The 21,831-nt window shown below is 42.0% G+C and overlaps 1 protein-coding gene across 7 annotated transcripts in view; it reads right to left on the reverse strand.

Moving 5' to 3' along the window:
• Positions 1-21,831, reverse strand: part of dclk2a (doublecortin-like kinase 2a) — a 36,203-nt gene that overhangs the window by 2,460 nt on the left and 11,912 nt on the right. Inside the window, exons 3-18 of one of the 7 annotated variants that reach the window (XM_031863105.1) lie at positions 13,587-13,716; positions 11,150-11,248; positions 10,592-10,642; positions 9,001-9,086; positions 7,730-7,817; positions 7,182-7,290; positions 6,526-6,583; positions 6,036-6,155; positions 5,805-5,951; positions 5,588-5,721; positions 5,335-5,412; positions 4,761-4,857; positions 3,824-3,904; positions 3,560-3,673; positions 1,196-1,208; positions 491-600 (exon numbers count right to left, since the gene is read on the reverse strand). In XM_031863105.1, coding sequence (XP_031718965.1) covers positions 584-600; positions 1,196-1,208; positions 3,560-3,673; positions 3,824-3,904; positions 4,761-4,857; positions 5,335-5,412; positions 5,588-5,721; positions 5,805-5,951; positions 6,036-6,155; positions 6,526-6,583; positions 7,182-7,290; positions 7,730-7,817; positions 9,001-9,086; positions 10,592-10,642; positions 11,150-11,248; positions 13,587-13,716 — 1,422 coding nt within the window. In that variant the 3' untranslated portion in view covers positions 491-583. Of the gene's footprint in view, positions 1-3; positions 601-1,195; positions 1,209-2,680; positions 2,824-3,559; positions 3,674-3,823; positions 3,905-4,760; positions 4,858-5,334; positions 5,413-5,587; positions 5,722-5,804; positions 5,952-6,035; positions 6,156-6,525; positions 6,584-7,181; positions 7,291-7,729; positions 7,818-9,000; positions 9,087-10,591; positions 10,643-11,149; positions 11,249-13,586; positions 13,717-21,831 lie in introns of those variants that run through there. The other 6 variants (XR_004213305.1, XM_031863106.1, XM_031863103.1 and 3 more) reach the window with 6 other exon arrangements.

Genomic DNA, 21,831 nt, shown 5'->3' on the forward strand with positions numbered 1-21,831 from the left:
GGTAGGAGAAGAGGGAGAACGAGAGGCTGGTTTGGTAGGAGAAGAGGAGGTTTGGGCTGGTTTGGTTGGAGATGACGGGGGAGTGCACAGGACGGGTGTAGAGGGAGTGTTGCCGGTAAAAACAGCAGGATGGTCAGAGAGTGAGGGAGTTTCGAAAGAAAAGCAGGGAGCGGAGAAGGGTGAAGTTCCTATATCAGGATTGGAGGAAACGGGCAAACGGGTGATAGGGAACGTTTCGGCAGAGGGTGAAGGGGAGAAATGAGGTAAACTTATGGGGGCAGAAGGAGCGAAATCAACACCGTCAGTTGGGGAATGAGAGCAGGGAGCATCAGAGGTGGATGTAGCATCAGGCACAAGAGTCTTGGGTGCCTTGAGACGAGCGGTCTTGGTGGGTGACGCCAGCGTGGCGGGTTTTGGTTCTTTGGCGCGTGATGCCCATTTGTTTGGTGAAGCCGGTCCTGACTTCATCAGTGAGGCTGGTTTGACTGAAAGGGAAGATGGGACTTTCTTGCCAGCCGACGGCGGAGGACATGGCACTGTTTGGGGCTGTGGACGATGAAGGGTGGTGAGCGGGATGGTCTTCTTATCTAGAGCTGTGCTCTGGCAAAACAGACGAACAGACCATCAGCTTGATACTTGCGTACTACTGAAGCAATAATAACACCAATCAGAACAGAGAGAGATACAGTGCCTCAATCTACATTGAATTCAGGAAACTTTAGTGTGAAAGGAATAATGTTTGTGTGACTTCCTTTGAAAGATCTCTCGCTCTTGCATTAAGAAATGGGATTTAATCAACTAATTGTTTCCTTTTTAAACCTACAACCATTAAACGCTGACCCAGTCTTGTATTTTTTTCAATGATCTCTATGAATGAACAACACACACAATGAAACAAGCTCATGGAAATGGACATAAATAAGTGAAAGATGATTAAACAAAAAGTCAGTATTGTTTTCGCACACCCCGCGAGAAGACAAATCAGATCATCACCGCTATTCTATGTGCAGAGAAAGGGCAAATGAGAAAGTAAACTTTTCCAGTCAACAGATAGATACATGGTGCCTTTGTCTTGAGTAAAGCCAATGATGTGTTCTTATGGAGGACAGAAAACTTATAGATATCATGTTCCTCATTTGCCCTTGTGCTGAACCTGAGCAGCAGAACACACAAGGCGTTTAGTGTTAGTACATACCATTGCCTGGGAGCTAATTCGCAGGGACGTAATGCAGGGAGAGGGGAGAAGCAAAAAGGGACAGAGACTAGTCTTACTCACAGCTTCACAACACAGTCAACACGACAAGCATGAAGGCCTGTGGACAGTTGTTTTTCCAACTCAATGCTAAATCTGGTGTTTCAGATCAGTAAAACACAATTTGGTTTGGACCAAATGACCCTTTGCATTTCAGAAGACTGAGTTGGAACAAACTGTTGGATTTTCTATAAGTGACTAATTCAGGCAGAAACACATGTCAATTAGTGCTATATTTATATAGAACGTAATGGAATGCAGTGGTGAAGTATGTTTAAATATGTTTTTATAATGTTCTAGTTTTAAAAGTTAGGACTGACATTATTCTAAATCATTTTTTATTGTCAACAAAACACCTGACAAGACTAAAACCAAGAATGAGTTGTTGCCTGTTAGGCTGATATAGCTTATTCTTCCGTGCCATAGAGCTCTATTGTTGTCAAAAACTATTAAAAACCCATCCATGAGCCACACTGTTGCACTGCATGATATGTTCAGTAAACACAGCCACTGTAGTTTCTTTTGACTCAACCCCACATATACCACTCTCCTGCTGGCCCAGAAGCATGAAATGAAACTTTAGAATTGTGAGCCTCTTTTATAGATTCACATCTTCCATAGGAACCAACTGACTTTTTGGCTGAGAGTCACAGAAAGTATTGAGAGACGGACCAACACATTGTTGGTTTTGGTCTTTTCATTCAGGATTTGTTGACAAGAAAAATATAGAAAACGGTCAGCCCTGTCCTTTACAATTGGAGGGGGGAAATATCGTATCCAAGGCAATAAAGCCACATCGGCTTTTGCATCCATCTCTGCAAATTGAAACTACAAAATGGTGCAGACACGGTTCTCATTTCTTCCCCACAAGGTGGCACCAGAGCACCATTGAACCGTGCTGAGCAACCAATTATAGATTTGTGGAAGCACAGAACGTTAATTTTAAGGAGCTATTTTGAATGACATCACCAACAAAAAAATGAAATATGGCAGAGAGGGAGGCAAATCAAACTGCTCTTGCATTAGCACTGTAAACATGCTAAACAACCGCAGTGACATCGTGATTAAACAAACGCATCCTTCAAAACATAAGTTATTTTCACATCCCACAGAAGTTTGTGATTGATACGAATGGAATGAAAGTTGAGCGAAGGAGCAGAATGAAAAGTATGAAAACAGTCAAGAGGGGTTAGGACAGAGTGCATGTTGGGAGAGTTTTATTGATGTCCACATCAGCTGGTTATTGAGAGCAGTTACTTCAGCAGGCGGTTGGTGAAGAGCAACAGGGGGCCTGAAAAAGAGGCAGGAAGGAAGGGAATGGGAGAGCAACGGGGGTGGGAGTTGTTATAGCTGGAGGGAAGTGGGTGAAGGGAAGGGCCATGGCTGGAAAGGAAGAAGGGAGCAGGAGGAGGGGTATGAAGTGTGTACCCGGCTCTCAGCTCCAGGCGTCCCCTTTGGTCCTGGAGTTGGGTGTGAGGGAGGGGTGAGGAGGAGGTAGGAGGAAGAAGATGGAGAGGAGGAGGAGGAGGAGGAGGAGGGGCCGAGGCCAGGTTCCGCATTTACACCTCAAACTGTCAAATGAAATTTACAACAAGAAATGAGGCTCTTTACAGCGAGGATGAAATCTAATTTTTAGATAGACACTTTCTATTACGCCCCTCTCCTGCTTTCAGTTCAGACAGACAGACTGAAGAGAGTGGGCTGATGAGAAGTGTGAACTGATGAGATGGAGGAGTGGACGAAGTCAAACTGTACAACAGGAAGTGATGCAAGTGATGCTTGAAACGGACAGGAAGGAGGAATGAGACTGCTACAGGATTGATTTATTCTGTCCTGTCCTAGTTTTTCTTCCATCATCCCGTCTCTAAAATCACATCTTACATGTTTACAGCAGAACAAGTTGTTTAGAAGGTTGTCTTGAACGTCGTCATGGACGATGATTGAGGTCAGATATTCTTAGACCGGTGATTAAAAGGGCGTAAGATTCATATAAAAGTGAATTAGAAGGAGCTCAATCTTCTGTATTTGGGTCAGAGATTCACTTCCATGCAGTAAGTGTTTGGAAAAGGGCCTGACATGTTCAAGCTGCTTCAGACACCTTGTCAATTACTATTAAACCCATGTCAAAACATCAATACTGCAGATTAAAGAGGTCACTGAAAGTTAGCAATCTCATGAAGCTGTAAGAGTACTCTCTAAAAAGGACTGCAGTAACAAAACAAACAAAATGTGCAAAGATATAACAGGGATATTTACTGAATTGTGAATTGTTTATACCTTGGTTTGTGAATATTTTTGGGTGCTTACCATGATGACGGACACTCCAGCTGTGGTGTTGTTGTGCTTAGGTGCAGTGTTAAAGTGCGTCTTCAGTTTACCTGTGACCTCCATCTTCATGTTGTTCTCCATGATTGCTTCGTCCTACATACACACAAACATGCAATGAGGTGACGTGGTGCAATGGGTTTCCACACAAGAAACAATGTCAATGTACAGACGCAGCACCACACTTCGCAGTTGTGTGCGACACAAATACATGCAAACACAGAGACAAGCAGGACTATGACATACCGTGATCCACGGGTGGTAGAGGATGTCTTGTGCTGTGTAACGAGCCTCAGCGTTGACCTGCAGCATCTTTCCAATCAGCTCCTGCAACAAAACACACCAAGGTTTAGAACATTCTTCTAACTTTTTAACAGGTGATTGTGTCATTATGACCTGACTTTGACAACATACACACACACACACACACACACACACACACACACACACACACACGAGGAGGAAGGAAAACAGTTGCCTGCTGCAGCTAAACAACACTGATAAAAGCAGTGTGAATGGACCAAAACAGTAAAGTTGCAGGCAACAAAACCAAAGCAATGAGCTGAAGGATGAGTTGTAGGAACTCTATATCCATATGTAGTCACCTTTCACCATCCCTTCACATATTGCAGAAATATTGATAAGTGTAGCTTTAAGTATTCCATGTTTCATTTGACATACATTTGCTATATCATGACAGAAGCTCATAGCCTTAAAATGAGCATGAACACAGTTCAGCATATTAACACCTACTGTCAGCTTTGCGTGCAATCGCAAAGTCAAAGTCAGCCTTTCGTAAATTTACACCTGCACAAAGCTACACAACTGCAAGTAGTTTCCTGCTGTGGTGTCTATAACTGTGCACATGTCTACAGTGACAGGGCCGCTGTAATAACAGTGGGTTTAACTAGCAGTTTCGTCTTGCATGCTGAATGTGGGCTGTCACCCTCATACATGACACTAATTTAGAGGGTTGGAGGGGTTTCTGCTTTGTTCGGCAGACAGTAGTCATTACTGGAGAGTGAACCATGTGGGTTCACATGGTGTGTGTGTGTGTGTGTATATAAACTATTTGGAGATCTATTTCAGACTTCAATGCAATGTCATTACATGTGATATAAATGTGTGTTGTTGTTGCTTAAGTGTGTGTGTGTGTGTGTGTGTGTGTGTGTGTGGTCCCAACCTTGGCTGAGTCAGTGATGTTGTCCCAGTAAGGACTGGGAAAGTCCAGTCGCCCTAGAAGGATCTGGTCAAACAGATCCTCTTGCAGGTTACTCTCACTACATAAAAAGATACGCAAACACTCAGCGAACACAGATTCATACATATTACTCAGCACACATGGCACACTTCCATTGTGAAAAAAACATCACTGCACTTTGCATAATAATAAATGGCCTCACCTGTAACCTATCGTTTAATTATATACTTATTACAATCACCGTGAAGTACTATAGATTAAACATGGATCACATTAAGTTAAGTCAATTCCTTCCCACACTGTGACTGCAGGATGACAATCCTTAACACGATGACTAATCACAGCAACTGTTTGTCTATGTAGCAAAAGGTCATTAGTATGAAAAACAAGTTGCCAAAATAATGTAATTGAATCCTTTTTAATATTATCATATATCATCGTGTCAATATTATCCACATGTATTATGCATGTATCATCCATGAATGAATCATGTTAACATGGTTTGAGTCAGTTCAAACATGAGCTTTATCGGGCGATATGAACTGAGGACGAGTACCTTCTAAATGGAGGGAAGCCACACAGAAGGATGTAGGTGATGACACCTGCAGCCCAGATATCCACCTTCAGACCATAACTGTGGGAAGAGAGGAGAGACTGAAAGGGTCACTTAAGTATTAACTGTAGCTAAATGGCTTACTGCAAACAAGATGGCTGAGTGACTGGATATAGAACAGCAAAATAACGTATTCAAATTTTGGAAAGACTAATGTATAAAATAAGAAATTAAATGAAATATAGATCTAGCTTACCCGGACTCCGAGATGATTTCTGGAGCCACATATGTAGGAGTTCCACACACGGTATACAGAGGTCCTTCCACCACTGTGGCCAGGCCAAAGTCCCCCAGTTTCAATGACTTGGTACCATCTGGATATTCAAACACCTAAAATATAATAATGCTCAGTTAAAGCCCACTGAGCAGCTGGATTTGTAGGAACAAAAACTGGTGTGAGTGTAAATATATACCAGCAGGTTCTCTGGTTTAATGTCTCTGTGGACGATGTTCGTGCTGTGCAGGTACTTCAGAGCTCCAGCGAGATTGTACACCATGACACAGGCGTCTCTCTCTGTGTATTTGGCCGAGGAGGTGATGGCATCGAATAAATCCCCTCCCTGTGTCAACATCAACAATGTGGTTAAAGATCAAACCAAATAGAGAAATGTCGCTTGTGCACTGCTATTGCCCCCTTTCTGTACCTTGACAAGCTCCATAACCAGGTAGAGTTCAGAGGGAGTGTCCACCTCCTCTATCAACATGATGATGTTGGGGTGTTTCACCTTCCGCAGCACCGCGACCTCATTCTCTATGAGGCGCTCCTGGAAACACACCGAGACAAAACATCCAAGTTACTGTGTGCTCCAGGACACGGATCCATTTATGCCAATCAAAAGACACTGCATTGTTGATTGAATCTGAATTTGTGTCAAGGATGTGTGAGTCAGTGTGTGTCATGGTACGTGTGTGAAAGTGTGAAGATAATTTGAGTTAGGTGGTGAATAAAACATTACTGGCCTAATCTCACTGTGTCGGATCAGAGGGATGCACAGTGGTGTGGAGTGTGTTAATAATGAATTCTGGAACATGTGACCCTTCCTTGAGAGTGTGTGCACAGGTCTGACAGCAATAGACACAAAGAAGAAACAGGAGAAGGAGATGGTGAGGGAAAAAAAACAGACAGAGCGAGACCTTTCCAGTGCACTTGGCCTTGTCGATGATCTTCAGTGCAAACTCTTTTCCTGTGGACCTGAGGAGAAACAGGGCAATTAGGTCCAATAATAACAACAGCACCGATGCTGCAACAATATCTGTAATTCAAATCAAGTACTCACAAGAGAGCCTCAGTTACAGTGAGCAGGAGCACTGCTACAGAGTTATTGGAGAGGTATGTTAGCTGCACTAGCCACGTTTATACAAGAGGTACAGAGCAGATACAGTCAGGCTCAACAACTCACACCAGGATGCAGAGCTGACTCAGAGAGCTACAAGTTACTCTACAGGGAACCTCTAAGTACTTTCAAGGAAGGTGCATCAGATTATGGGAACACACACACTTGACAGGCTTCCTCTCGTCATCATCGTCTCTCCTGTCTGCCTGGGCAGTGTGTTGACTCAGAGATTAGAAGGCTAATGAAGGGAATTCTCAGCGGGGTTTAATCTATGGGATAATTCTGTCTCCACAATACCTGTCATCAGGATCAAAAAACCCTGATGGAGCAGTTACCGCACGTGGTGCACGTCTCAATGAGTTGCACAGCGCGGCAGCCGTGTGCAGTGTGATCACTGCACACGGCTGCCAACTGATCATTACACATTTGCAGTGTGAGTGAATGCGTTTCACCTACCGCTCCACACACGCTTTGACCACAGCGAAGTTGCCATCTCCGATGACCTTGCCAATCTCGTATTTTTCCAAGATGGTTGAGGCAGGCATGTAGCGGTTTCCATTAACTGCTGAGGAGAGAGAGCAGTTACAACAGGCAACAGCTATCCAATAACACTAAGGGAGCTCTGACAGCAACTCAACCAGTTCTCAGACTGATGGAACCACACGCTGTGCAACAAAGTAACACACAGGCTCCAAGATGCACAGCAATCTCCTTTAGTCCTCCGGTGGTGATTATTGAACTGAGCAGTAATATTATGTCGACACACACACGCACAGCCCTAAAATCATTTCGACGAGTATCTGCTCACACAGCACTGGAATGTTCCACTCTTATCATCCACACGAGGCCCACTCTTTGCCACTTTTGTTGTGTAAGCAAATTGTTAAATGTGTTCTGATGGGAAAAGATGAGGTGATTCAATGTCATTTCTACATGCTAGAGGGTGATGGAGTCCATGTAACAGTGTCAGATCAGGTGAATTGAGAGCGTGGGAGAAGACGTACCCTCTGGACTCAGTCGATCACTTTGCTCCTGGTGGTTGTTTAGCGATCCATTTACATTTGAGGATGAGCTGTAAAGTGACGGAGGGACCTGCAGGATGCAAAAAGAAACAAAAATAGAGGTGAGAGCCTGGCCTAAAACTAAACCCTCAGACAGATGACCTCAGGCTTCAACAGCACCCACAGAACGTGCTGTACATGGATAAAACAACGGTTTATCATTGGTAGGTCGTTGTTTTTAAAGGCTTTGACTGACGGCATTGTGTTGCATAAAAATGTTTAAGATGGCATGAAATGAAAGATTACACTCATTATACATTTAATTTTGCAACCTGCACAATTTTTATGGCCAATTATTGTCTATTCACACATAAAATGCCAATGTTCAACATACTACATGTGGCTATACAGTATGGTAAGATATTCTACCAAACGTGGCATTTTTTGACACAGTACAACTTGTACATTAATAATATTACTTAAATAGTGAACAAGGTCTAAACTAAGCCTGCCCTTCAAAATGTCCAAGGTGCCAGAGCTACTGGGATATATATCCTCCTCCATTATCACTGCACATAAAACCATTATGGCTCCAAATGAATGATTCATTTCTTAAGAGCGTCCTTTCTGCAGAGCACAGCCATGGCAATTTCAAAATCTTATGGCTATATTTTTGAAATGTCAGCCATAAATGCAGCATTAAAATAAGACCGGTGATCCTTTCCATTATGTACAGCAGAGTTCTGCATCATAATGCCCTATACCTGACAGTAAGGATCTATTATTCAGTCTAAAAGGGTCGTCCTCTGGACTAAAGTAGAAATGGAACATTGTCATGGTCGTGTTTAGAACTTGGAGAGTGAGCAGCTATGTTATTGACATCCTTGTGCTTCCTCATTTCATTTCTTCTAAAAAGTGTTACTCTACCTCTTGCCAGTGAATTTTAAAGCCGTCAGTAAATCATAAAAATCTAGTGTCCTGCCAAATGAATGTGAATGGATAAGTCTCTGACTGGGCTTAGAGAGGAATGGTGGCACTCTGGAGGAGGTTTGCCAGCTGGCTGCTGCAGTTAGAAACTCTGTAGTTTGGGACTGACACGCAGCTTACAGAAGAATCCATCAATAAAACAGATTAGTATCTCTGACTCGACCAAAAATACATCACAGAGCTGCAGCATGGGCAACATGGACTGTGCATAGACCTCTAGGTCATAGATTGACTTCTCAAAAACGTATTTTATTACGGACACACATGGCTGTGATATACCGTCTTACCTTAAAACTGGGGACGGTTCGGGGACTGGTGGGCGACGGAGTGGTGGACTTGGGAGTTGAGATCTGGCTGCTTGAGACACTGTTTACTACGTGGATAAAAAAAAGGAAGGACACATGCAAGAGCAGAGGAAAGAGTCATTAGGATTGTGAGTACAAGTGTGGTTTGTACAGAATCCACAAATGTGTGAGTGGATGAAACTACTTGCCTGTGACTCAGCTTGTCTAAAGCTGCCTTTCTTTCCGCTACCAGGTAGCCCATAATATTTATATGTGATCCACAACAATGCCTCCAGGAGAGAGCACTAGCATATATAAGACTAGAATAGCTGCCACTTGGTTATATGCCTGAGTTATCACAGTGACCTTTGACCACCACAATCTAATGAGCTCATCCTTGATTCAAAGTGGACGTTTGTGCTATATTTGAAGTAATTCCTGGGGTATTACGTTGGTTCAGTGGTACCGACGAACAACCCAAAAACATAATGCCATGGTTGTCGCCGGTGTGAAAGCGTTAAAATGTTTAGGACACGTTACTGGCTCCAACTAACTCACACATTCACATTTAGCAGGTTGTAGCTTGTGCCACCTGCAGGCAACTGGTGTTATTTTCTTTGTGTGTTCTTTAGGTTTCACATTCAACATTTTTGCCATCTGTTAAACTGCAAAACTACAATAATAACCTCCAAGACAAGAAACACCTCCACACAAAAAAACCAAACAGCACTTACCCACAGTTCTAACACATTACTTACAGCGTCACAACTGTGAAATCTATTACTTTAGGAGAAAGAGTTGGCACACATGGACTACGGTCTAAACTGCTGAATCCTTTTGCAATTGATGTACTGAATGAATATGATTCTAACATATACATGGTAAAATAATGTATGCCTCAAATGATTTGGTTCAGTTTGTACCAAAATATTAATGGACATAGTATTGCTATATAACACATATTCATAATATACACAGGCACGCAGCAAAGATGAGAGCTTTTATTGTTTGAGCGATTCATTCTCTCAAGCACAGATTACTTCTGCCAACGTCTCTCTTGGTTTCTGGCACGAATACAGAGACATAATGCGTCAAACTGTAACTCAAAATCTCTTCATCTGCGTAAACCCAGCTGAGCTGAGGAAAACCACTTCACACTCCCTACAGGCTGCGTCTTTACACTACTGCTTCAGAGTTTTTGTTTCATTGTGTATTCACTTAGAGCTTCTCACATACCTTTCCCCTGGGTATTTATCCTGTTTTTATAAAGGAGCTTTTGAAGCACTATCTGGGAACATTTTAAACAAAGCAGTAGCTTTTTAATGTGTCAAAAGTAGTTTAACTTTTCAGCACCTCAGCTGCTACAGATTTACAGGCATGTGATCTAACTGTTCAGTGAGAGCAGGATTTAATTAACACATCTCAGAAGTGAGTCTAATCAGTGCATGGCTTTGAATCAGTGGATCTGCAGCAGCTGGCTTTCACATTAGATGGATAGAAAAGGTAAAACATTGTAAAACGAGAAGGGCACCCAGAGAATTGATATGGCAGGTGTTTGATTAGGCAAACTTTGTGTCGGTATCACGAGCCTCACCTGGGGTTTTGATTGGAGACTGACTGGTGGAGTAGTGGACAGGTTGTCTTGCTGCAGTGTCAAAAGCAGACATAAAGAATAGTCAGATATCATTCGGTATAATCACATTACAACATACATTGAAAGAGTTTGGAACTTCCAGGGCTGAACTTAGACTGCAAGCTCTCCAAACTGGCAACCGCTCACATATCTCTTCTTTTAAACTGACGTAATGGCTTGTAGAACACTCATTAATCAGCAGAATGTCACCGGCTCTCAATGCACCACACAAATTGCAAAGTCATTCTGTCACAACTGAGGGTTCAGGATGAAGCTGCTGAATAACAAAGCTATTACTCAGCCTGTCAAACAGAGATGACCTTACAGTGTCGTCTTTTTGGCATCAGATAAAGGGGATTAGACTTGTTTAACATATTTTTCTACACATATAATGATAAAAGACTTGACCTTTCATATATTATCTATTTACAAGTTACTATGTTAAATACGCATGGATATCTCTTCATTTAACAGAGTTAATACAGACAGTTGTTATGTGTGTACAGTCATGTGTTTTACCTGCACCAGGGGACCTGCTGCGCCGCGAAGGTCTGGGGCTCTTAGCTGTCCGGTTTGGAGTAGCAGGGCGGCTGTGCGACGTCTTTACCACTCTGCATTCTGGGGGGACGACACGCTCAGTCGGTCACCATCGCATATATTAACCTTCCCTTATAAACAAACCTGTTCTTTCTTCTCAGTCAGAGTTAATGTGGCACAATTATGCATAACAAGCTGCTGTACCAGGGATATGACCCTGGAAATTTTATTGATGTTGCATGATTTAATGAATGCTGGTCACACATCGGGACAGAGAAGCACCAAATAAAATAGTCGCAAATAGTGTTTAGTCAAAACAGATTGAAAAGCACAGAAGAACAAATTGATGAAATGATATTCGGTATCATTAGTCTTTTTTTAGTTTAGGTACCAATACCAAAACAATACTTTTTTGCATACAGTGTCCTGCTGATTCCTGACTTATCTAAAATTATAATTGGATAACGTAACCTTCTATGACCTGAATAAACTTCTCAAATGTGAAATGTTGTTGAAAACAAGCAGCCGTACAATAAATTATTCAACGGAATAACTATCTGATTAAAGGATAAGTAAACAAGACTACATATATGACCTGGCAACTTTCAAAAATAGACACATGTGTCTACTACATACAGAGGCTGATACAGAGACTCTCACCCAAAGATTTGGTACACACCAGTGATGTCTTTTACAACAAGAGTAAAGCAATTACAACAGCTTGTGTTTTCCTTTGGAATACAGCAATTGGGCTTAAACGGTCACTGCACACCATGAACACATGAAAAAAGAGAATCCACCAGCTTTAGCTTTTATGCTGTTTGCTGCATGCCTCTGCTGGTTTTGCTTTGTAGCTGTGTGCAGCGAGAGCAGATGTTGTGAAGCTTGTAGTAGACTTGTCAGGTCTGTATTAATGAGGGTGGGGGCGGTGAGAGGTATAATGTAATGACAGACACAGAAGCACACTTGCATTTGTAATGTGCTCCCCATGCTATTTATCATCACATACATATTTCACTGACTGATTAAAAGGGTACCTCAATATAATAAACTTGCTTGTGGTTGACATAAAAACACCAACAAACCAAATCGTTTTCTAGGACAACCCCTCTAATCTAAAAGCTCTTTAGCTGAGAAAAGATATATGGTCAGTTTTAAGACGTTTTTCTTATTACACCATTACAACAAACATTTTTTTGTTCTTTTAAACAGTAGATTGTGTATTAGACCCATTTTGCAAAAGAAGAGCAGCCTCTGTACCTTCAGCATAGTTACAGTGTGCCTTTTTTGTTCTTTCAAAGACCTAATTCTTAAAAGTGGAGCAGAGGAGTGTAAGTGGGACGGAAGCTCAAAACTATCTCTGAATAGGACCGATGCACCATCACTCATGCACTCATCCTCAGTAACAGTTAAAGGTGCAATGTGTAAGATATGGCTAGAATTTGAGTTAAAAACATCCAAAACATGAACTAATATTATCAACGGAAGGTGAAGAGGTTACAGTGTTAATGTTATGTGAAAGACGTTTATGTATTGTGTTGCAGAGATATCTACGGAAATGAGCACGCTAACCAGCTCGCCCCGGCCCATTTTGTCTTGTAATGCCACTTGTTCCTTAAGAGGCGATAGAGAGTCACTGTAGCATCCAGTCTGCCGTCAGTCTACAGAATGAAGAAGCTCCATGTTGTAGGTACAGGGTCTATGTATATTTGGTAATTTGTTTATTGGCAGAATTCTTTTTAAAAATAAAACCTTCAGATAGTGGCTATCTGTAGCAGCTCAGCCGCTGCAAACCCCAGCGCCGGAAGTCACAGTGGGCTGTGGCCAGCGGCAGCACTGGGAATTTTGCATATTCTTGCCCTGCTGTTAGTTAGTAGTTCGGCTTTTATTATTTTATTCTATTTTTTAACGGATGTAACATTCAATTTAGTTTCTATGGACTCAGTGGTAGAGGTGAAATGCTGCCCCCTATTTCTTTGGAGCATGTGGCTATATCTTACATACTGCACCTTTAACACAGTGTGTATTAAGATATGCCTCCCTGTTGTTAGCTAACCTGACACAACAATAAAAAATTAAACAGGATGTCAATAATCGGATTGTTACTATAATAAACTACCTTTTCCTTCCCACAAGGTTGTGCAATATGAGCTGATATTATACTTAGCTTTAACAGTGAATGGATCTGCTGGTTTAAGGAGGTCATATCCTGCCTGTGTGCACTCCTTACAGAATGTGTGTGTGTGTAAATGTGTAGCACTGATTATATTCTATACACACACACAAACCTATCCTGCTGTCAACTTCCTAAAGGAAAAGCACGTTGCAAGCACTAGTGAGGGAAGAATGGTGAGGAAGGACACTGATGTGAACACACACACACACACACACACGTTTAGTTAGTCTTAGTCAGGCCTACCAGTCATAAAGGCTGTGGAAGCCTTACCACTTTGATCCAACACAAAGTCGTCCTGAGCATAGCGGTACTTCTCCGGACCGCACGCTATAAACACATCGTCGTCCCCGAAGAAGTCCTGCAGGCAGATAATCTGGAGGAGGAAGGGTAAGGAACAATGTAAAAGATAGATGATATTCAGAAGGGAATAAAACTAATTTACTTGTTTTGATATTCAGAGGCAGCAGGCTCACATTTTACATATGTAAAGGTAAGGCAATAATTGCACACAATGCATTTGGTGAGAAACACCATAAGCTCATTTTACTTTGTTTTACCTGGTCCAGGAGTGAATTTGAACTACTTTATTCCGTCTAGTTGTTCAAACTATAGCAACACATTAGTTTTTATGAACAAGTAAAGTCTTGCTATGGGCTGTACAAGTACAGTACTGTAGAAGTACCTCAAAATTGTACTTTGGTATAGTATTACAAATTAGGAAATTAGTAACTTTCTACCACTACTCAAGGGTGCATTCGCTTATTGTGAATACCAGCGGCTTTATTTAATAGTGATGTATTTGTGAACAGATGATCAGATGATGTTGTTTGGTTCACCAGTGTTATTACCATCACATTATTCTGAATTAGTGTATCAGATTCTACAGGCTTTAAGTCATTCTACTGTGCATGTTTAAGCTGCATATATGTGACTTGAGTATTTTTTAGATGTGAAATAATTGTTTCTTAAGATAAGATTGTGACTCAGTGACTCCGTATGTGATTGAGTGAACAGCATAGAGAGACAGAGCATAACAACAGGACAAGGTCAAAACATCCGGGTGACATCCGGAATACTGCAGAGTTAATGCGGAGTCACAGGAAAGCAGTACAGTTAGCGTTTGGGCCACAGGGTAATTTGTCTTGCTTTTCCTATTCTGTGCCACACTGTGATCAACACTTTCTCCGCAGCTCAGAGCGCTTTTCCATTTATACCCACCACCACCCACCCCTTGAGACAGAAACAGGAGTTAGTTTTAAACTATAGCCAGTTGTGTACACACGCACACACGCACGCACGCACGCACACACACACGCACACGCACACGCACACACACACACACACACACACACACAGTTGCTGTAGGTGGACAAGTAGGAAGACAAAGCAGCAAAATATCCATTCATTATCCCACTCCCCACCACACACAAGTGCACCCACACACTGTGAGGCATATGTACAGTATACATACACACACATTCTTGAAACAAGAGTAAGGGGGAGGAGCACAAAATGGCATAAGATTGTGGACAGATGGATCCTCTAGGGGAGATTGGGGGCTGACACAGTGGGGGTAAGTGTGTGTGTATGTGTGTGTGTGTAAGATGGGTATCAGAAGAACTGGTGGTCCGGAAAAGCTAAAGAGCACAAACAATCTCCACAGTAAAAAGAAGAGTTGGAGGCTGAGAGAAAAGGAGACAAAGGAGCCGAGTAGGAGTGAGGCATCTGACAACAGCAATTAATACCATTGCTGTCGGCCTCAGTTGATTAATAATACATAAGACACTTCACGTGACAGCTCTGCATGTCCTACATTCAGACAGCATCAATTAAAAATGAAACAGGATGCAGTATCCCCAAAATGTTCATCAATAATCAATAACAGTATTTCTTGGCCTTCATATGCCCCCTTTGTCTAATCTTTGAGGCAAACTGTTGGCCTCTTTACATGGCCTCAAATAAAAACATTCAGTCAGAGTAGAAGAGAAGTGTCCATGTAATATGCTTACATGCCGAGCTGTGGCAGATTTGAAAAGGTTTGAGATAGCTGGAGTGGATGACATTCTTCAGATGAGCTTTCACTCTGGAACTGGGCAGCTGATCGCCACACCATACTGTCAGGGCTCAGGTGTAAGAATCACCATGTACAGTATGTGTTTAAAATCGGACTCTGTTGTGGCGCAGCAAGGTATTATAGTGAGACACTATTACATGCAGATATTAGATAATATTTCTCAATGACCTCTGACCTTTATTCACACACTGCTTCCTCTGGTGTGCAGACATTTTCAACGTCAAGGCTATCCTGTCATTTTTCCATCCACTCAGCGGGCTGTGTTGGTATGAAGGACGCTGGTCATTTGTTTGAGGACAATGTGAGACCGCCCCCTCAGGGGATTGCTGAAGTGAGTAGTGTCTTTCCTCTGGCAGGGAAACCAAAATCCAGGAAATCCAGGCACGGTATCTTTCGAGTCCCGCCTGGTTGCCAAAAGGTCTAACTTTTGCTTTAGGTCACGTGACACTGTTAGGTGATCAGGCCACATTTTCGAGCTGTTGCCCAACAGACATGCTTGTTCCAGCACCACCTGAGGCAACAGGCTTATTGTGAAGAAAAGGACCTCTGGGCTGGAATATTATACCTCTTTGTCGAGAAGGCCCGTGGCTGTATTCTCATTTACTTTCACCTCTACACACACCCATCTCTCTGCAAGGCTAGCCCTGCTGTGGTTTGTGATAAAGTACTTGTAAGCTAGCCTGTGACACCCAGGGGAATGGAGACAAATGGTGCCTTCATGGACACACGTTTGAAAAGGCAAGAATTAAAAGAGGTCAAGGAATTGTGTTAAATGACAAAGTCTGTTAAAATATGGTTTTAACTTTTCTTTAAACGGCACCGTTTACAATTCCCTAGTTAAAATGAGTGTATCTAAATAAGGAATAAATACTTGAACAAATTTGTTGTTTGGTCTGCAATAATTAAGTATAAATGTTTTCCTTAAACAAAACAAAATCTGTGTAGCAGATTATGTCAAGCAAAGGAGTAAAGGAGTGTATGAATGTCAAACTGCATTGTCCATGTTTCTCTTTGCTCTTGTCAACCTCTGCAAGCATTAGCAGCCATTGGCACTCCATCGCCAGCCCTGTCCTGCTAGTGCTTGTTTAGGCCAATCAGGGAAGTGAACTGTTCGCAGGGTTCTGTATTGGCTGGCTGACGTGTCTTGAGGCTAAACTGAAGTTTGCCCTCAGAGATGCGACAACCCCCCTCGTATGCCTGACCTTCTCCTGCGCTCACCATCAGTCTATGTACTCTGTATTTCTTGCTGTACTTTCGTCCCTGCTTAGCTTGGTAACAGAGGAAATACAGGTCAAGGGCTTCAAGTGTGTACGGAAATATCAAAAGGAATCTGTGTATTGAACATGAGCATAACCAAATAATGGTTTTACAAATACAATAAGTGGGCAGTTTTGTTTTTCGAGGCATTAAAACAAACCAAAACATCTATTATCCAAATATATTCACAACCGATACAGTATCAATACACTGCAGTAGATTATTAAGGGGTGGGAATTCCTTCTCTTAATCTTAAGTAAGGGCTGTGTTCCAAGAACAAATGTCACACAACAGCAGGTGGTAAGAATTTAGGGCAGTGGAAAAGGCTGTAAATGGCTGAGCAAGCTGCACACAAGAAAGTAAACGCTCTCCTTGTGAGAGCCAACAGGACAATGATCACAGTAATCATTCAGTTTCCATCAACCCCATTTACCTCCAAATCCCTCATTGGTGCTCAATACTCTGAGCCAAATGAGCAAGAGGCAGAGACGGTGGGTGGAGTCCTAAAGTAAAAATGGAAAAAAGGAAACAAAGATTGAGATCTCTGCCTCTTGCCTTGTGACTCCTTCAGTCACAAAATAAAATAACGTTTCTATGGTAAACAAGATGTGTATTCTTGACACAAGCTTTAACTCTCACTTACACTGTTACTTACTTGAGAACATGCAGATAGCTAGATGCCTATTAAGTTTGCTAGGGCGCGATTAAGCTAAAGCCAACCAGCTTGTTAACTCTGTTTGAACTCTTACTAACAGACAGAGGCTGCTTCCTGAGACTCTTTAATTCCTCTGGATTAGAGCGGTAAATCTAAGACAAGGCAGCAGCAATGAGAAAAACTAAGCCCGTCATTCATTTGCTACTCTGGATTCACTACATTAGCTGCATTAGACATAAGCTATCAACAAACCATTGCTCAGTGAAGGCACTGCAGAAGAAACATCATAAACAAGAAAGGTGCACTCAGTAGAGTGCAGATCTCCACCAGGTGTGTCTGCAACGACCACTGTTGTAGTGCGCGATTGAATGAACACAACCCACAAACGGCTAACCCTCGTCTAGACACCTGTAAGACATCGTAAAACTCACTTTATTCAAACTCAAAAACAAGCGGCAATGTATCCTTGCAATGATTGAAACCGTCATATATACAACACGCCATACAATATTTAGGAGGTACAGCAGTGTGTGTACTGGTAGTTCTGTTAGCGGTTAGCCAAACACACCGTCCAAACAATAACAGAGGGCCACAGAGCAGCAGCCAAGAGGTACACAACAGTCTGTATACTGGTATTTCCATTAGCCGTTAGCCAAACACACCATAAACTGTTACGCCCCGTCTGTGGGCGGCTGGGGGCCAATAATAGTGAGTGAGGAGTCAGCAGGCAGCCAAAGGTAGAATAAAACAGGTAATAAAAGGTGTTTTGAGAAAGTGCAAGTCACCACGACCATGGGAGGTCCTTGAGCACGCAGCCATGACTGGGAACCCAAAACATAATACAGCTTGCTGCAGCAGAATGTAAGATTAACCTTGGACCGACACAGAGGTGCACACTCACTCAATCACTGAAGGACTCACTTACATGTGCGACCGATCATTTGATCTTCCTGGTGGAGATAATAACAAGCATGGTTCCTTGGGGTTTTCATAAACAGGATTTCATGAATTTATGAGGGACACTATCTGGAGATACTGAAAGCAAGATCAGTTCAGAACAAAAGACTCATAACTTTAAATCTGCAGTTTCCCTGCATCTGTAAACCAATGATGGGAGACTTGCAGTGCAGTGATCTCTGCCTCACATCAGCCACTGGCTGATTGGCCTATCACACATTTCACAGCTGTCTTGCTCTCTCTCTCCTCCAAGTCATGTTCACACACAGAAAGAGAGACATTACTGTACATAACCGCAGGCAGTCTGAATTTACATGAGCGCTGAGCTCTTTATGCTCAAATAGAGTTGTTCCAGTAGGAATGAAGAGAGTGGGAGTACAAATCAAAACATGCACACACAATTTTTAGCCCAAAAATGAGCCTCAGTAGATTAGATCATTAACAAAGTGAGACTTGCAGAATTGCAGAGGAGTTACGAGATCCACAAGAGATGCATAAAATGTTGGTTTTTGATGCCAATAAAGATAATCGTCTCCAATTAAAAAACAACAGTATCACTGCATATAAAAGTGGCTACCAGGCAGTAACTTCTCAAAATATAATATTGCAGTTCCAGCAGAAGTCTCAAAAGGCCCATATTAATATATCTCAGAATGCTAATTAGCATTTCATGTTTCCACTAAACAAATAAATAATGAATAAAAAAAATAAAAACTGTCCACTAACATTAACATCAACGCTCCCCTGCCAGGAATTACACCTCAAGACAACTAAAAGGATAGACACTGTTTGATGTGCAAATGAAACTCCACCATCAGCATCAGAGACCTGCTACAGTTGTCAAGATCACTTAGACACACAGCTCCTGATCTGCCCTGTGCAAAAAAAAACGCAGCACATCAATCTTCCGAAACTTGCTGAGGCAACCTGAGCTTGCTTAAATGATTAAACTCAAGGTGACAAACAATGAGTTGTGGCTTATATATCATGACGTCAACTCTCTTGTTGGGAGAGTGAAAGGCCTGCTGCAAAGAAAGGATGCAGGCCAGGCTTGGACAAACAAAACAAAACAAGTAGTTGAGATCACACACACACCACACAATGGATGCCCTCCCCATCTGTGGCCTCCACGCGGTCTGCACAGCCCACAGCCCCGTGGCCCCCTCACACCCCCCGTTTTCTGTCGTCTGCCGGCTTTTTGCTTTCCTGCTCTTCGTCAATGCAGGGTATCATGCCAGCACTTGTGAAACGTGGGTCAGGCACTTTTACTAAGTACAATAAATACAATGAAGTGTGTTTGTATTGCCCACCAAGACTGGGGGAAAGCATTGAGTGTGTGTGTGTGTGCGTGTGTGTGTGTGTGAGCCATCTGCTAGGACAAGAGACAAGAAAGAGGGGCTCTGGACTGGTAGGATTTTATGTCCAGAGGCCAGACAGAGATGATGTTACACCAGTGCTTCTTATTTTGGACTTGCACTGATTTAGCCTCAGACTGGCAAGCTTTAAAAAGTACATTTATAAAAGCAAGAAGCATTAAGTTGTATTATAGTTATTTACAGTCTGTACAATATATGTACCCATTCTTCTTCCTTAGACCCTGAATAAAGACAAACTACAGAAATGACGGGAAAACAATATTGCATAAAAGTATTTTGAAAGGTGAAAAATTTGAAGTAAATCTGAAAGTGTTAACTCTTAATTCTCATTCCTAATTCTGGCTAAAGGGTGTGGATGAATTTATAGTAACCGGATAGTGAAACTGGAAAACTAGGACACAAATTGTTAATCTCTGCTCAGGTAGACATTACTCCACTATATCTTTACATTGCAAATGTTTTTGCTGCTACATCAATGCTCTGAATTTCGGATATACAGTAAAACCTTTCATAATATATATTTAGAAGAATGCAGTAGCATTAAACTCTAGGTACGGACAGCCTACCCCAGCTGTTTAGCTTGTTGTTGCTTGGCAAAACAAAAAGACGAAATTCCGAAGCCTCTGAACTATTATTATTTGAGATGCAAGACCAAAATGATTTAAATGAGCTTGTTTACAGATGGCATTATGTTTGCAAATTGCTCTGGTATAAGTGAGATGATAAACCTAATTATTTGCAGTACTTGTAACATCACCAAACACTACCAGGAATTCATAACCTAAAAGCCTGATTCATCAATGAGTGCAGAATAAACAACAGCCTATCGCAGAACCTGGCCGAGACTATTCGTGGTTGGATGGTGTCGTTGCACTATAGTGTCAGATGGTGCTGTATGATAATGACAGCACAGAACAATAGGTGGGCATTCAAATGTCATGGCTGTTGACCTAAATGGCGGCGTTTAATCCAGACTTGGCCCTGAAAACAGCTCATGCCTGATAATCAGATGGAACCCTTGTGTGTCCATGACACAAGCTAGTGAAAAAGGGAGACGGTTTCACTAATCTGTCTGTAACTGCCAGCATGTTTCAACGTCTCGCAAATAACAAGAGATCATCCTCATCAATATGATAACGGGGTGAGGAGAAGTTAGACACCTTAATGAATGTAAACCTGTTTAACTCTTGGCAGCAGTGCAGCTCGTCCCTGCTAACACATGTACTGTAAGATCAGGGCTGGTATCGAGGCCAGGAGGCCATCATTATTAGAAGCGTGTCATGTGAAATTATGCCACAGTGCATCAGAGTCACGCTACCCAACATCCTCCTCCCTCTCATACTGATGTGTATGCCCTCAAAACCCAGCAATCCACGCACCATGAACTAGCTAGCTGTCATCTTCATGAAATGCTGGTGATCAAAGATTTGTTCTCATTCTGGGGCTCTATTCACGATAGTAAGAATTTGATCCTACCACTACTATGATGTATTCTACTGTACATGGTATTTAATGTTCCAAGAAAAGAGGTATTCTTAAGATTGTTAAGATTGAGAGATAAAGAAAAAGACAAATCTAAGTTTGTCTAAAGTCATTGAAACAGCGTGCATTTCTTTTCTAAACTAAAATTAGCTTGTGTGGATTTTTCAAAACACAATAACTGTCCCCAATTTATCATGAAGGATACAGTACACCCACCAAACCACTGCAAAGATGTAAACAAACAAAGACATTACATCTGAGCGGACTGTCCAATTATCAGTGCCGAGTTCCATTTCCTCTGTCATTCCTCAGCTCGCTGAACTGTAAAGCCCGTCATAGATTTGAGAGAAACGACCATTTCAGCCGTTACAGCTCAGCAGCCACAACGGTCCAGGTTTGTTTCCAGCTCCTGGTTCATGGACAGACTGACTGTCATCCTCATAACATCACTGAGTGAAAAGGAAAACATATTTCAGGATTTGTAGGCAGATGCTTTTGAGAGACAAAATAAATGTTAAACTTGTGTAAACTTTTAGCCTGTACACAGCAAACATCTAAGGTATTTATACGATTAAAAAGAAAAAGAAAAGTACTGGATTACTTCATGAATGCCCATGTAATACGCTCTTGCTACTTCTTCTATGCCAATGAAAATCTACTGTGATATATCCATGGCATTGCTGATTA

This window comes from Anarrhichthys ocellatus, unplaced genomic scaffold (assembly GCF_004355925.1).
Source record: "Anarrhichthys ocellatus isolate YVR2014 unplaced genomic scaffold, GSC_Weel_1.0 scaffold28, whole genome shotgun sequence".
NCBI classification, from domain to species: domain Eukaryota; kingdom Metazoa; phylum Chordata; class Actinopteri; order Perciformes; family Anarhichadidae; genus Anarrhichthys; species Anarrhichthys ocellatus.